We start from the raw sequence: 12221 nt of genomic DNA, 5'->3' as shown, positions 1-12221 counted from the left end.
GCCCAGGTTCCAGAACCAAGTGACTTTTAACAGCTGAGTTCTTCCTTGCCCGCTGCAGGGAATGCTGGCTGCGAACACTGCAGCAGGATCCTGCTGGGGAATGGCCTTTAGCTGAGGGAGCAGCCTCGCCCAAAACAATGTCTACATCCATCGACCGGTCCACTCAGCAGTGCCAAGGCCCAGCTCCCAGCCTCTATGCAGGACAACTCCCACAGAAAGTGAAAGTATTAGTCACTCAGTCATGTCCAACTCTGTGACCCCATGGACTGTAGCCCACCAGGCTCTTCTGTCCATGAATTCTCCAGGCAAGAATACCAGAGTGGGTAGCCATTCCCTTCTCCCAGGGATCTTCCTGATACTTGGATTGAACTCACATTTTCTGTATTGGCAGGCAGATTCTTTACTGTCTGAGCCACCATGGAAGCCTCAGTTCCCGCAGCCTCCCCAGCAAAGAAGACTGGGGGAGCCCTCTACTGACTACATCACAGCCTAGCTCCTCCCACTGCCTGGTCCTACAGTCGCCTCCACCCACAGGTGTTCATCCTAAGAGCCCGCCTCAATAAGGCCCCTCTACATCATTCCTTGTGGGAGAGGCTATTTCCCAGGGAACACGATCTAAGACAACAAGGGGCTGAGTTTTCCTGCAGAAAGAATCCATTTGGGTTAATGGGTTTTCCCATGACTGATCAGGTGTAAAGCGGTCCCTCTAGCCCAAACAGCACCTTTGCAAATGAGACAAAGGGGCCCCATCTAATTAGTCTGTTGAGAAAATGTCAGAAAGTCTAAGTCTACCTTGAATGGGCACCTTGTGTCATGTACAACCTGCGCACTGCACCTGGTGGCCCTGCCCAGAGGTTCCTGGGCTGGAAGCACCTTCTCCCCAGCGACTGCTTCAACTTCCAGCACCAATGGCTGCGGGCTCTGGGGCCAGAAGGAGCTGCAGCACCAGCCCTTCCGGACAGCTGCTCCTCCAGGTGTGATGGGGAGATGGCAGGAGAGGAAGTCAGAGGGGGCTTCCCCAGTGGCTCAGTGGTAAAGAATCTGCCTGCAATGCAGGAGCCACAGGAGATGCGGGTTTGATCCCTGGGTCGGGAAGATCCCCTGAAGATGGGCATAGCAATCCACTCCAGCATTCTTGCCTGGAGAATCCCAAGTACAGAGGAGTCTGGTAGACTACAGGCCATAGGGTCGCAAAGAGTTGGACATGACTGAAGCAACTTCGCATGCACGCGCGCACAAAGTCAGAGGACTTCGGCTTTTCCGGAGTGAGATGAGGGCTGGGGGAGGGTCTGTGACCGTTCCTCTACCTTCTTCTTTCCATTCTGCAGTCCCTCACTTTCACTCCTTTGACAAACATGAATTAACCACTGACTATGTTCCAGGCCTTTCCTGGGCCCTGGGAATACAGAGGCAACAGGAAACCAAACCTGGGCCACGTGACTGGTGCCTCATAAAACCACTTAACCACCCCTGGAGACTAAATAGGCCAGGAGACTCCCACTGTGCAGAAAAGAAAACCGAGGCTTCCAGAAGCCTTGCCTGAGGACACGCACTGCAGACAGAGGGAAGTCAGGTCAGCCAGCCCCCTCTCCCACCCAGAGTCTTCCCCTGATCGCCTCGTGCTGGGCGGACTCGGGGCAGGCTGGAGGGCGCACAGGACGGGGACTCACAGCTGATGGTGATGCCCAGCTCCACGCCTCGCCTCTTGGGCAGCTTCACGTGGAAGGTGCCGCTGCTCGGGATGACGGACTCTGGGTGCAAACAGACACAAATCTGGGAGACTCAAGCGAATAGCCTCAGGGAATCCGCACCCCACACTCATTCTGGTCCAGTGGAGAGGGATGCTAAACACAACCCCATCCTGCTTCCTCCACCCACAGAAGAAACTGAGGCACGGTGCACCGATTTGTCCCAGAAAAGCACCCACCGGGTCAGAGCAGAGTCAGGATTGGTGCCCCGACCTACAGCTGCCACTGGGGCCCCCTAGCCTGGCCCAAGCCATTCGGATCCAGCAAGGACTTAAAGGGCACCTCTCACATGACAGACCTCAGCTGGTGCTTCCAGGAGCTTCATCTCAACAACACCCCTTGAGATAGAGGATTCTATCCACTTTACACTGTTTTTACACTGGGGAAAACTGAGGATGGAGGAGGACAAGCCCTGCCCGAAGTTACACGATGTCCAAATCAGGAACCAGAATTCTAACCGAGTTGTTTGGGGATCTTTGTATAAACCCTCACCTCCCCGACCCGCGGCTCCTGTTCCCTTGCAAAAACCCTCATTCACACTGGCGTGTGCAATTCCTTCACTCCCGCCCCGTGCCTTTCTCCCAGCATTCTGGGGACACGCTGCAAACGCGGAAAGAAGCGGGGAAGGAGGTGGGAGGAGCAGGGTGGAGAAAGGGGTCGCGAAGGAAACGAGGAAGCCGCAGGTACCCACTCACCAGCCACGTCAAACTCCACCTCCAGCACGACCTTGTGGGCCAGCGCCGCGTCCCGCAACAGCTGGTTGGCCTCCTCCATCGTCCCGTCCTCGGTGGCGATGCCGTTGATGGCTAGGACGCGGTCCCCTACCTGCAGCAGTCCACACCTGAATCGGAGAAGCGGCCCCTTTAGAAGCCAGAAACATGCTGCGCAGGAGCAGTGCCAGGCCCCGCCCACATCCCGGGCGGGGGCGGGGTTTGGGCGGGGCGGGGACGGGGCGGAGAGAGGAGAGACCCCTTTGGAAGTCAGGAACTGGCGGCGCAGGAGCAGGGCCAGGCCCCGCCCACATCCCGGGCGAGGGCGGGGCCTGAGCGGGGCTCCGCCAGCAGGGCCAGCGCCCCGCCCCGTACCCACGCCAGCTGCAGCTCCTCAGGCCATTTACCCGGGACACTGGCTATAAGGGATGCCCTCGCTGGGCCTCAGTTTCTCTGTCCCGTGGGGATGATGCCATGCTTCAGGAGATGTATATACAGGACTCGGACTTCAGACCACACTGGGGTTCGTGTCATGGGTCACTCCCAAGCTGTGTGACCCTGGGCAGGTGAATCAGCTTCTCTGAGCCTCAGACCCCTCGTCTACAAAACGGGGCCGGCGACGGGGTGGACCGTGATGGATGGTAAGATACACCTGTGCAGCCAGGCTAAGCGTGTGACTGGACTTCCCCGGCTGTCCGTGAGGCCCCACCCCACCGAATCGGAGAGTGGCAGGCCCACGGCGAGGGGGCAGTAGGCTCACCTCTCCGCCGGGCTGTCAGGCTCAATAAAACGCACGAGGGGTGGGGAGGACAAGGTCTCGGTGGCGAAGATGCCGCCCTGGAGCTGGAGGCCGAAGCCGCTGAGGGGGTCTCCGCAGAGCACGACCTCCGTGGTCTCCGTGTGCACAATCTGTCCGCCTGGCCCCACCGTGCTGGAGGCCAGCGACACTGCGGGGCAGGCGGGCACGGCGCTCAGGGCACTGTCCCGGGGGTTACTTCCTGCCAGAGCCCACCCACCCTCGGCGGGACCACCTGGAGTCGGAGAGGGCGCGTGAGTGAGAGGCCCGCCCCGCCCCGGGGCGGGGCCAAGTCGCGGCCCATTCTGAACCTTGGGGTCATGGGTTCCACCTGGCAGAGCGGCGCCCAGGATCCAGGAAGGCAGCTCCTGGAATGCCATGTTATAAAACAGGCTCTGAGGGTCCGTGATATGACGTCCTGTGATGCTGTGTGATGTTATGCCGTGCTCAGTCGCTAAGTCGTGTCCTACGCCTTGCAACTCCGGGCTGTAGCCCTCCAGGCTCCTCTGTCCATGGGATTTCCCAGGCAACAATACTGGAATGGGTTGCCATGCCCTTCTCCAGGGGATCTTCCCGACCCAAGGATCAAACCCGTGTCTCCTGTGTTAGCAGATGGATGCTTTACCCCTGAGCCACCACGGAAGCCCTGTGTGATGTTATACTTCAACTTATTTTATTATTGTATCATATATCAAATATCATATTATATTACTATTAGATGCAATAGTATATATTATGCCATTTTTGGCAACAGCTTTATTGAGATATGGTTCAGCTTCCACAGTATTCACCCACAGAATGTACAATTCAATCGGTTTTAGTAAATATATTGATTATTTAGTATATTCAAGTTGTACAACCATTCCCTCAATTAATTTTAGCATTTTCAATCCCTCAAAGAAACCCTGTTTCCATTAGTCACTCAAATCCTCCCGTTTCTCCCAGCCCTGAGCATACTTTCTGTGTCTATAGATTTGCCTGTTCTGGACATCTCATATCAATGGAATCATACTATAAATGGTCTTTTGTATGTATTTTCTTTCACTTAGCATGTTTTCAGGGTTCATCCATGTAGCATAGATCAAGATGTCCTCCTTCTTGAGGCTAATATCCCACTGTATGATGGTACCACATTTTTAAAAATTCATCCATCGATGGACATCTGGGTTATTCCCACCTTTTGGATATTATGAATGACACTGTATAAACATTCATAAATATGTTTTAGGGTGAATATGACATATGTTCTCATTTCTCCTGGGTATTTACTTAAGAGTGGAATTTCTGTGTCACATGATAACTCCATGTTTCACTATTTAATGTGTTATTTAACATATTGTATTTTATATTCCACATATAAAATACATTTGTATTATTAATATGGATATTGGATATCATTTATTAAATAAAACTTATATGTCATTCTATTAGTTATACCATTGTGTCTTTATATATTATTTTCTTATATTATTATATATCACACATTATAATATGTGTAACCTACTTTATTGTTGGATATATTGTATTATTATATTTCTATTCATTATTTTTTTCACAATTACATCACCAATGATAAAAGTGGTATTTGGAACATTGGAAGTATTCAAAATTTTTTATTTAACTAACTAGTCATTATCATCAAGGAAGGAGACAGGTAAGGGGTCCCAAGAGTCTCCAGGCTCCATAAGCTCCTGCCTGTGAAAAATATTTCTGAATCTCTTCACTTACATACCCGCTGCTTCAGTGGGTGACAATGGTGGCTGGTAAAGTTGTATTTTATCTATCACCTGACTCTGAATTCTGTTTCTCTTTTTGCCTTGGCTGCCAGGAAGCTCATAACCATGTTTAGCGCCTTTCAATGCCAAACTGACTTATATTTCTCTCTTCCCTCACCTGGTTCAATCCTAAATGGCCCAGTTTGACCCTCCATTCTTCCTGGAGGCCTCTGCAATTCACATGGAAAGAGGCTGGGAACCCCCTCTACGTCAACAAAGGAAAGATTCTTCCCAGGCAAGATTTCAAAATTCAGGGCCCTGGACTTCGCTGGTGGTCCAATGGCTAAGACTCAGCACTCTCAATGCAAGGGGCCTGGGTTTGATCCCTGGTCAGGGAACTAGATCCCACATGGTGCAACTAAGACCTGGCGTGGCCAAATAAATAAATGTTAAAGAAAAAGATTCTGGGCAATCTTACGACTTTTTGCTACTTCCACATGTCTCCTGCATTATCGTTCATTACTATTCATTTTAAAAAACACTTAAGGGACTTCCCTGGTGGTCCAGTGGTTAAAAGTCTGCCTTGTGATGCAAGGGACACAATCTCTGGTCAGGGAACTAAGACCCCACATGCTGCAAAGCAACCCGGTCTGTGCACCACAACGGCTGAGCCCACCCGCCACAACTAGAGAGGATCTGTATGCCACAACACAAGATCCCAGGTGCTGAAACCAAGACCCAGTGCAGCCAAATAAATAAAAACTAAATAATTTTTTAAATTGTTAAATAAAAAATTCTTAAATGCCTTCATTTCAAAAGGAACTATATGTATTGATCACAAATAAAGAAAAGTGTCAATAAGCAAAGGTTGAGTAGAAATATATACCTAATAAAACTAAAAATTACTATATTCTGGATGGCTAGTTTCAGGCCTGGATGGCTAGTTTTCACTGCCTTAGGGAAAATTAACACATGTCAGAACGGTGGTAAAGACAAAATAACACCACCCCCTGGAATGGATCAGAGGGTTGAAGAAGAGAAAAATGAAAGGAAGTTACTCTGAGACCGTCACACAAATCTGGAAAAGGCAGCCTTTCCTCAAGACACTTTGCCACCACCTGCTGGGAATTTTTCATAATAAAGGCTTCCCTTGTGGCTCAGCTGGTAAAGAATCCGCCTGCAATGCAGGAGACCTGGGTTCAATCCCTGGGTTGGGAAGATCCTCTGGAGAAAGGAAAGGCTACCCACTCCAGTATTCTGGCCTGGAGAATTCCATGGACTGTATAGTCCCTGGGGTGGCAAGGAGTCAGACACAACTGAGCACCTGTTGGGAATTTTTCATAATAAAATTACAAGACAAAGTGTACAAATTCACTGTCACTCCTCAGGAGAGCCCTTGTGCAGTGCGCAACCTGCCCAACCATCCTCAGCAACCTGGTGTACCACATACTCTATGTAATGCCACCTCCCCACACCCGGCCCTGCCCCAAATACCCCACACGTTGGCAAATCTCTCTCTCAGGCATACTGGCAGCCCAGAGGGGAGAGAAGAGACCACGGCTTACATGAGCTCTTGTGTTCCCTTCTCCGCGGCCGCCTCCGCCCCATTGTGGTCCGGGGGCTCATGGGCTGGGATCCACGAGGCAGAGTGCTGGGGTTGGTGCAAGAAAAGGTGTGGTTCACGGTCGGCGAGGAGAAGGGAGATGAGGATAAGGCTGGGGAGATGAGAGCAGACCCATGAGCCCAGCAGAGCCCTCCACCCCACCCCAGGGAGACACAGGGGTGCCTCCTCCACCCCCGACCATGCTCGCTGTGTGACCTCAGGCCTGTCTCTCCCTCTCTGGGCCTCAAAGCTTACAGGCTTTTCACAGACCTGGTGAAACTCAGCTGCCAGACAGGGGCCCTTCACTTCTCTGAGTCTCAGCTTCCTTCCCTATAAAACAGGGTCCAGGCCCTCCCCAGGGACAGAGAAGAGTGACCGTGGGGAGGGCACTTTACAGCGGTTCTGGTCCTGGCCGGCAGGCGCGGCCCAGGTGGGCGTCCTGCAGCGGCCGGGCCGGGGGCTGTGGCAGGAGGGCACGCAGGGGTCCCAGCGATGCGGCTGCTCGCTCCTCTGCACCTTCACTGCGGTGGAGGAAGAGGAGAGACAGGCGTTAGGGGCTGGGCGGGTCTGGACTCCATGCCCCTGAAGGGTGAGCTCCGTCTGCCCAGCAAGGGGAGGAGAGCGGGAACAGAAGGTCTGGAGTTTCTGAGCCAGGCTGGGCATTCCAGACTTTGCCCACATGTCCCGGACGCCCACTGTGTGCTGGGCCCTGTGCTCAGGGCTCAGCTACGCAGCAGCCTGAGAGGCAGGGATCCGAGAGGGAAAGCCATACCAGCCCACAGGTGGGAGGGCTGGAGGAGCAGGATGTGAACCAGGCCAACCGGCCGGTCAGCTCCAAGGAGTGCAGCTGGCAGACAGTGACCAGCTGGAGCACCTCCGGGGACTGCGGTCATGCTGTAGCCTGGGCAGCCTTGGCCTGGGGCTAGGTAAGCAGGCACCGGGGCCGGGCATTTCTGCCCCACGCTGAGCTCTCGGGGGCCACATGGGTCCCTGTTGGATTGGCCCAGGCTTGCAAGGACCCGCATCGCAGTCTAAGGCTGTCCCCCCTCAACCTTTCACGGGCCTTGACTTCAGTGAACTCTTGACTCCAGCTAAGCATCCGCTTCCCAGGGGAGTCCACGGACCCTGCCTCTCTCACCTCCCTGACCTGGTCCTCCTCCCTGCAGCCCCAGACCCCGTTCTGGCTCTTCCTTCTGCTGCAGGACTTTGTGGGGAGTCGGGGCGGGGGATGTCCAGCCTGGGGCAGCATGCTCTTGGATGGAGGGACGAGGTCCCTGTGATCTCAGCCCATTGATTCTGCCTCCCTGTGCGGCGTTCCCACCGCCACCCAGGGGCTGGGCCGACTCTGGGGCCAGGAGCTGAGTCCAATCCCAGCTCCATGGCTGACGAGCTGCGGGACTGGGACAAGTCCCTGCACCCCGCCCTGTGCCTCGCTGTCATAACTGTAAAATGGGACAAGGCGGCTACTTCCCAGGGAAGCTGGGAGGATTGGAGTTACCACATGGGCTTGGCAGACGTTTATTTAGGGAGAGCCAAGGGGACTGTCGGAGCCAACTGTCATCAGAAGGACCTGCACTGCTCAGACCCTCAGAGCCTCCATACTGACCTTGTAGACGTGTCACGGGGGTGTACCCAGATGACCCCTGGGAAGCCCCAGCAGCACAGCAGTGAGTGGGAGAACAGATGCTGGGACATCTGAGGGACTTACAGGGGTGGCTCTAGGCCCTCCTGACTGCCTGGCTGCCTCCTCTGGACCTGCTGAGGGCCCTGGGGTGAGCCCACGGGTCCAAATTCTGAGTAGCACAGGGCACAGAAGGACTATCCCCTCCCTTGTTCCAGCCCTCATACTTCTATTAATGCGACCAGTGATGGATCTAGCTTTGGGGGTATCCACGCCAGCAACTGTCAGATCAGAAAGTATGAAAGTGTTCGTTGCTCAATCCTGTCTGACTCTTTGCGACCCCATGGACCGTAGCCCACCAGGCTCCTCCATCCATGGGATTTTCCAGGCAAGAATACTGGAGTGGGTTGCCATTTAAACACCCAAGTTATTTATCTGCCCTATCTCCCCACCCTTAGCTGCTGCACTTGACACTTTGAGCGTCCCTGTGGGACTGGACATTTGTTCCGCTAAATGCTAGCCTGCCCCTTGCCCTTAGGGTTGAGCCCTGAGGTCTGCACGGGACTCACCTGCCTCTGACGGCTTGAGGGGCCGCCGGCTCTGGGGCGCAGGCAGGATCTCCAGCCGCACTTTCTCCGACACGCTGGCCAGGAGCTTGGTGGCTTCAAGCAGCGAGCAGTGTTCAGTGCTGGTACCGTCGATGGACAGGATGTGGTCTCCGGCATGCAGGGCCCCGCTCCTGGCCAGGTCAGGGAGCAAAGGGGAAAGGGTACAGCCAGACAGCTCCAGACGATTCTCCCCCTGCACCCCCCCAACACACACCACGGCAGCTCCCAGCAGGTGCCCCACCTGTCCACCACGCTGGCCGGCTTGATGCGGTCGATGGTGATGACGGGCTTGTTCCGGTGGGAGCCGGTGGTGAGGGAGATCCCCAAGGCTGACCCTGGAGTCTTGGTGATTTCCACTATTAAGGGCCCTGAAGCGTTGGCCACCGTATCTGATACATGGAAGGAAAGAAGAGTTTGAGATGTAAATAATTCAGCACCTTCCTCCGTCTCAGCTTAATTCTCACTGTCAGGGAGGGATCACTGCATCCACTTTACAAACAAGAAAACTGAGGCGCCTGGAGGCAAAGGCCTCGTCCAAGTTCACATGGCCTCTCGGTGGCAGAGGAGGGGCAGGAATTCAGGTTTCAGAGAGGCTCTGACCCCAAGGCTTTGCTGAACAGTACTAATTTGCTCACATATATTGAGAGCCTGGGCTTCCCAGATGGTGCTAGTGGTAAAGAATCCGCCTGCCAATGCAGGAGACATAAAGAGACGTGGGTTTGATCCCTGGGTCAGGAAGATCCCCTGCAGGAGGGCATGACAACCCACTCCGGTATTCTTGCCTGGAGAATCCCATGGACAGAGGAGCCTGGCGGGCTACCGTCCATGGAGTCACAAAGAGTCAGACATGATGGCAGCGACTGAGCACTCAAGCATCAAGAGCCTACTGTATACACTGAACTGTGGGATTTCACTACCAGCCTTCCCCATCTCAGAAAACAGCACCCCGTGCACCCACCCAGTGGCTGGAAAACAAAACCCGGCTTTTTCCACTCTTTTTCCCACCCACGTGTCGAAACCTCAGCAAACCAGGCCAGCAGAGCTTCATCATCTTTCCCAGATCTAACTCCTCTCTACACCCCCTCTCAGCCCCTGGTCCAGCCACCATCACTTTTCGCCCACCTGCACGGCCACAGGTTACAAAGTATCTCCTAGCCTTCCCCATCTCTCTCCCTGATTTTTTTTTTTTTTGCACACTTATCATCCTCTGTGAGTATAGTTTCAGTGTGTCTGCCCTCTGATGACCTCTTGCAATACCTACCGTCTTATTTGGGTTTCTCTTACCTTGGGCGTGGGGTATCTCTTCATGGCTGTTCCAGCAAAGCGCAGCCGCTGCTCCTTACCTTGGACGTGGGGTATCTCTTCACCGCCGCCCTTCCTGACCTTCAACATGGGATAGCTCCTCTAGGCCCTCCTACCCCACGTCCGAGGTCAGGGGCAGAAGCCGGGAGGACCCCATGCCCAAAGGGCGGCGGCCAAGAGGAGTTACCCCATGTCCGAGGTCAGGGGCAGCAGCCAAGAGTGCCAGGCTGCAATGGCACAGGAATGGCTGAGAAGAGCTACCCAAGTCTGAGGTCAGGGGCAGCAGCCGAGAGGAGCTACCCTGCGTCCGAGGTCAGGGGCGGCGGCCGGGAGGACCAACCCCACATCCAAGGAGCTGTAGCTGTGCGATGGTGTGATCACTGACCTAGAGCTGGACATCCTGGAATGTGAAGTCAAGTGGGCCTTAGAAAGTATCACTACAAACAAAGCTAGTGGAGGTGATGGAATTCCAGTTGAGCTATTTCAAATCCTGAAAGATGATGCTGTGAAAGTGCTGCACTCAATATGCCAGCAAATTTGGAAAACTCAGCAGTGGCCACAAGACTAGAAAAGGTCAGTGTTCATTCCAATCCCAAAGAAAGGCAATGCCAAAGAATGCTCAAACTACCGCACAATTGCACTCATCTCACACGCTAGTAAAGTAATGCTCAAAACTCTCCAAGCCAGGCTTCAGCAATACGTGAACCGTGAACTTCCTGATGTTCAAGCTGGTTTTAGAAAAGGCAGAGGAACCAGAGATCAAATTGCCAACATCCGCTGGATCATGGAAAAAGCAAGAGAGTTCCAGAAAAACATCTATTTCTGCTTTATTGACTATGCCAAAGCCTTTGACTGTGTGGATCACAATCAACTGTGGAAAATTCTGAAAGAGATGGGAATACCAGACCACCTGGACTGCCTCTTGAGAAATCCGTATGCAGGTCAGGAAGCAACAGTTAGAACTGGACATGGAACAACAGACTGGTTCCAGATAGGAAAAGGAGTACGTCAAGGCTGTATATTGTCACCCTGCTTATTTAACTTCTATGCAGAGTACATCATGAGAAACGCTGGACTGGAAGAAGCACAAGCTGGAATCAAGATTGCCGGGAGAAATATCAATAACCTCAGATATGCAGATGACACCACCCTTATGGCAGAAAGTGAAGAGGAACTCAAAAGCCTCTTGATGAAAGTGAAAGTGGAGAGTGAAAAAGTTGGCTTAAAGCTCAATATTCAGAAAACGAAGATCATGGCATCTGGTCCCCTCACTTCATGGCAAATAGATGGAGAAACAGTGGAAACAGTGTCAGACTTTATTTTTGGGGGCTCCAAAATCACTGCAGATGGTGACTGCAGCCATGAAATTAAAAGACACTTACTCCTTGGAAGGAAAGTTATAACCAACCTAGATAGCATATTCAAAAGCAGAGACATTACTTTGCCAACAAAGGTGTGTCTAGTCAAGGCTATGGTTTTTCCAGTGGTCATGTATGGATGTGAGAGTTGTACTGTGAAGAAAGCTGAACGCCGAAGAATTGATGCTTTTGAACTGTGGTGTTGGAGAAGACTCTTGAGAGTCCCTTGGACTGCAAGGAGATCCAACCAGTCCATTCTGAAGGAGATCAGCCCTGGGATTTCTTTGGAAGGAATGATGCTAAAGCTGAAACTCCAGTACTTTGGCCACCTCATGCGAAGAGTTGACTCATTGGAAAAGACTCTGATGCTGGGAGGGATTGAGGGCAGGAGGAGAAGGGGACGACAGAGGATGAGATGGCTGGATGGCATCACCGATTCAATGGACGTGAGTCTGAGTGAACTCCGGCAGTTGGTGATGGACAGGGAGGCCTGGCGTGCTGCGATTCATGGGGTCGCAAAGAGTCGGACACGACTGAGCGCCTGAACTGAACTGAACTAAACTGATCATCCTCTGACACACTCTATATATGACTTATCCCATCCATGATCCATTTCTCCCCACCAGAATGTCAGCCCCATGGGAACAGAGACCTCATCTGTGTTGTTCTCAGATGGATCCCTGGTGCCTGGCAGAACGTGTACCACCCAGAGGGGCCCAGAGGGGCTGCGACCGGGCCAGGGTCACACAGCCCTTGCAGT

At 53.1% G+C, this 12221-nt stretch overlaps 1 protein-coding gene across 7 annotated transcripts in view; it reads right to left on the bottom strand.

Annotated features, from left to right (window-relative positions):
- GRIP2 (glutamate receptor interacting protein 2) overlaps positions 1–12221 on the bottom strand; it is a 104198-nt gene that overhangs the window by 20479 nt on the left and 71498 nt on the right. For 5 of the 7 annotated variants that reach the window (XR_015151903.1, XM_086368768.1, XM_086368766.1 and 2 more), the window contains 7 exons: positions 9043–9190; positions 8763–8932; positions 6968–7093; positions 6535–6684; positions 3219–3405; positions 2444–2589; positions 1671–1751 (listed from right to left, as the gene is read on the bottom strand). Coding sequence is in view for 6 of the 7 variants with exons in the window: in XM_086368768.1 (XP_086224894.1) it covers positions 1671–1751; positions 2444–2589; positions 3219–3405; positions 6535–6684; positions 6968–7093; positions 8763–8932; positions 9043–9190 (1008 nt within the window). In the remaining variant the exon portion in view is untranslated. The other 2 variants (XM_086368770.1, XM_086368772.1) reach the window with 2 other exon arrangements.

The sequence above is a fragment of the Bos grunniens genome, chromosome 22 (assembly GCF_055505025.1).
Source record: "Bos grunniens cultivar Pamir isolate PY7600 chromosome 22, Bosgru_T2T1.0, whole genome shotgun sequence".
NCBI lineage: Eukaryota > Metazoa > Chordata > Mammalia > Artiodactyla > Bovidae > Bos > Bos grunniens.
Note: the sequence above shows the minus strand (reverse complement) of the source record. Positions and strands in the feature narration are given on the sequence as shown.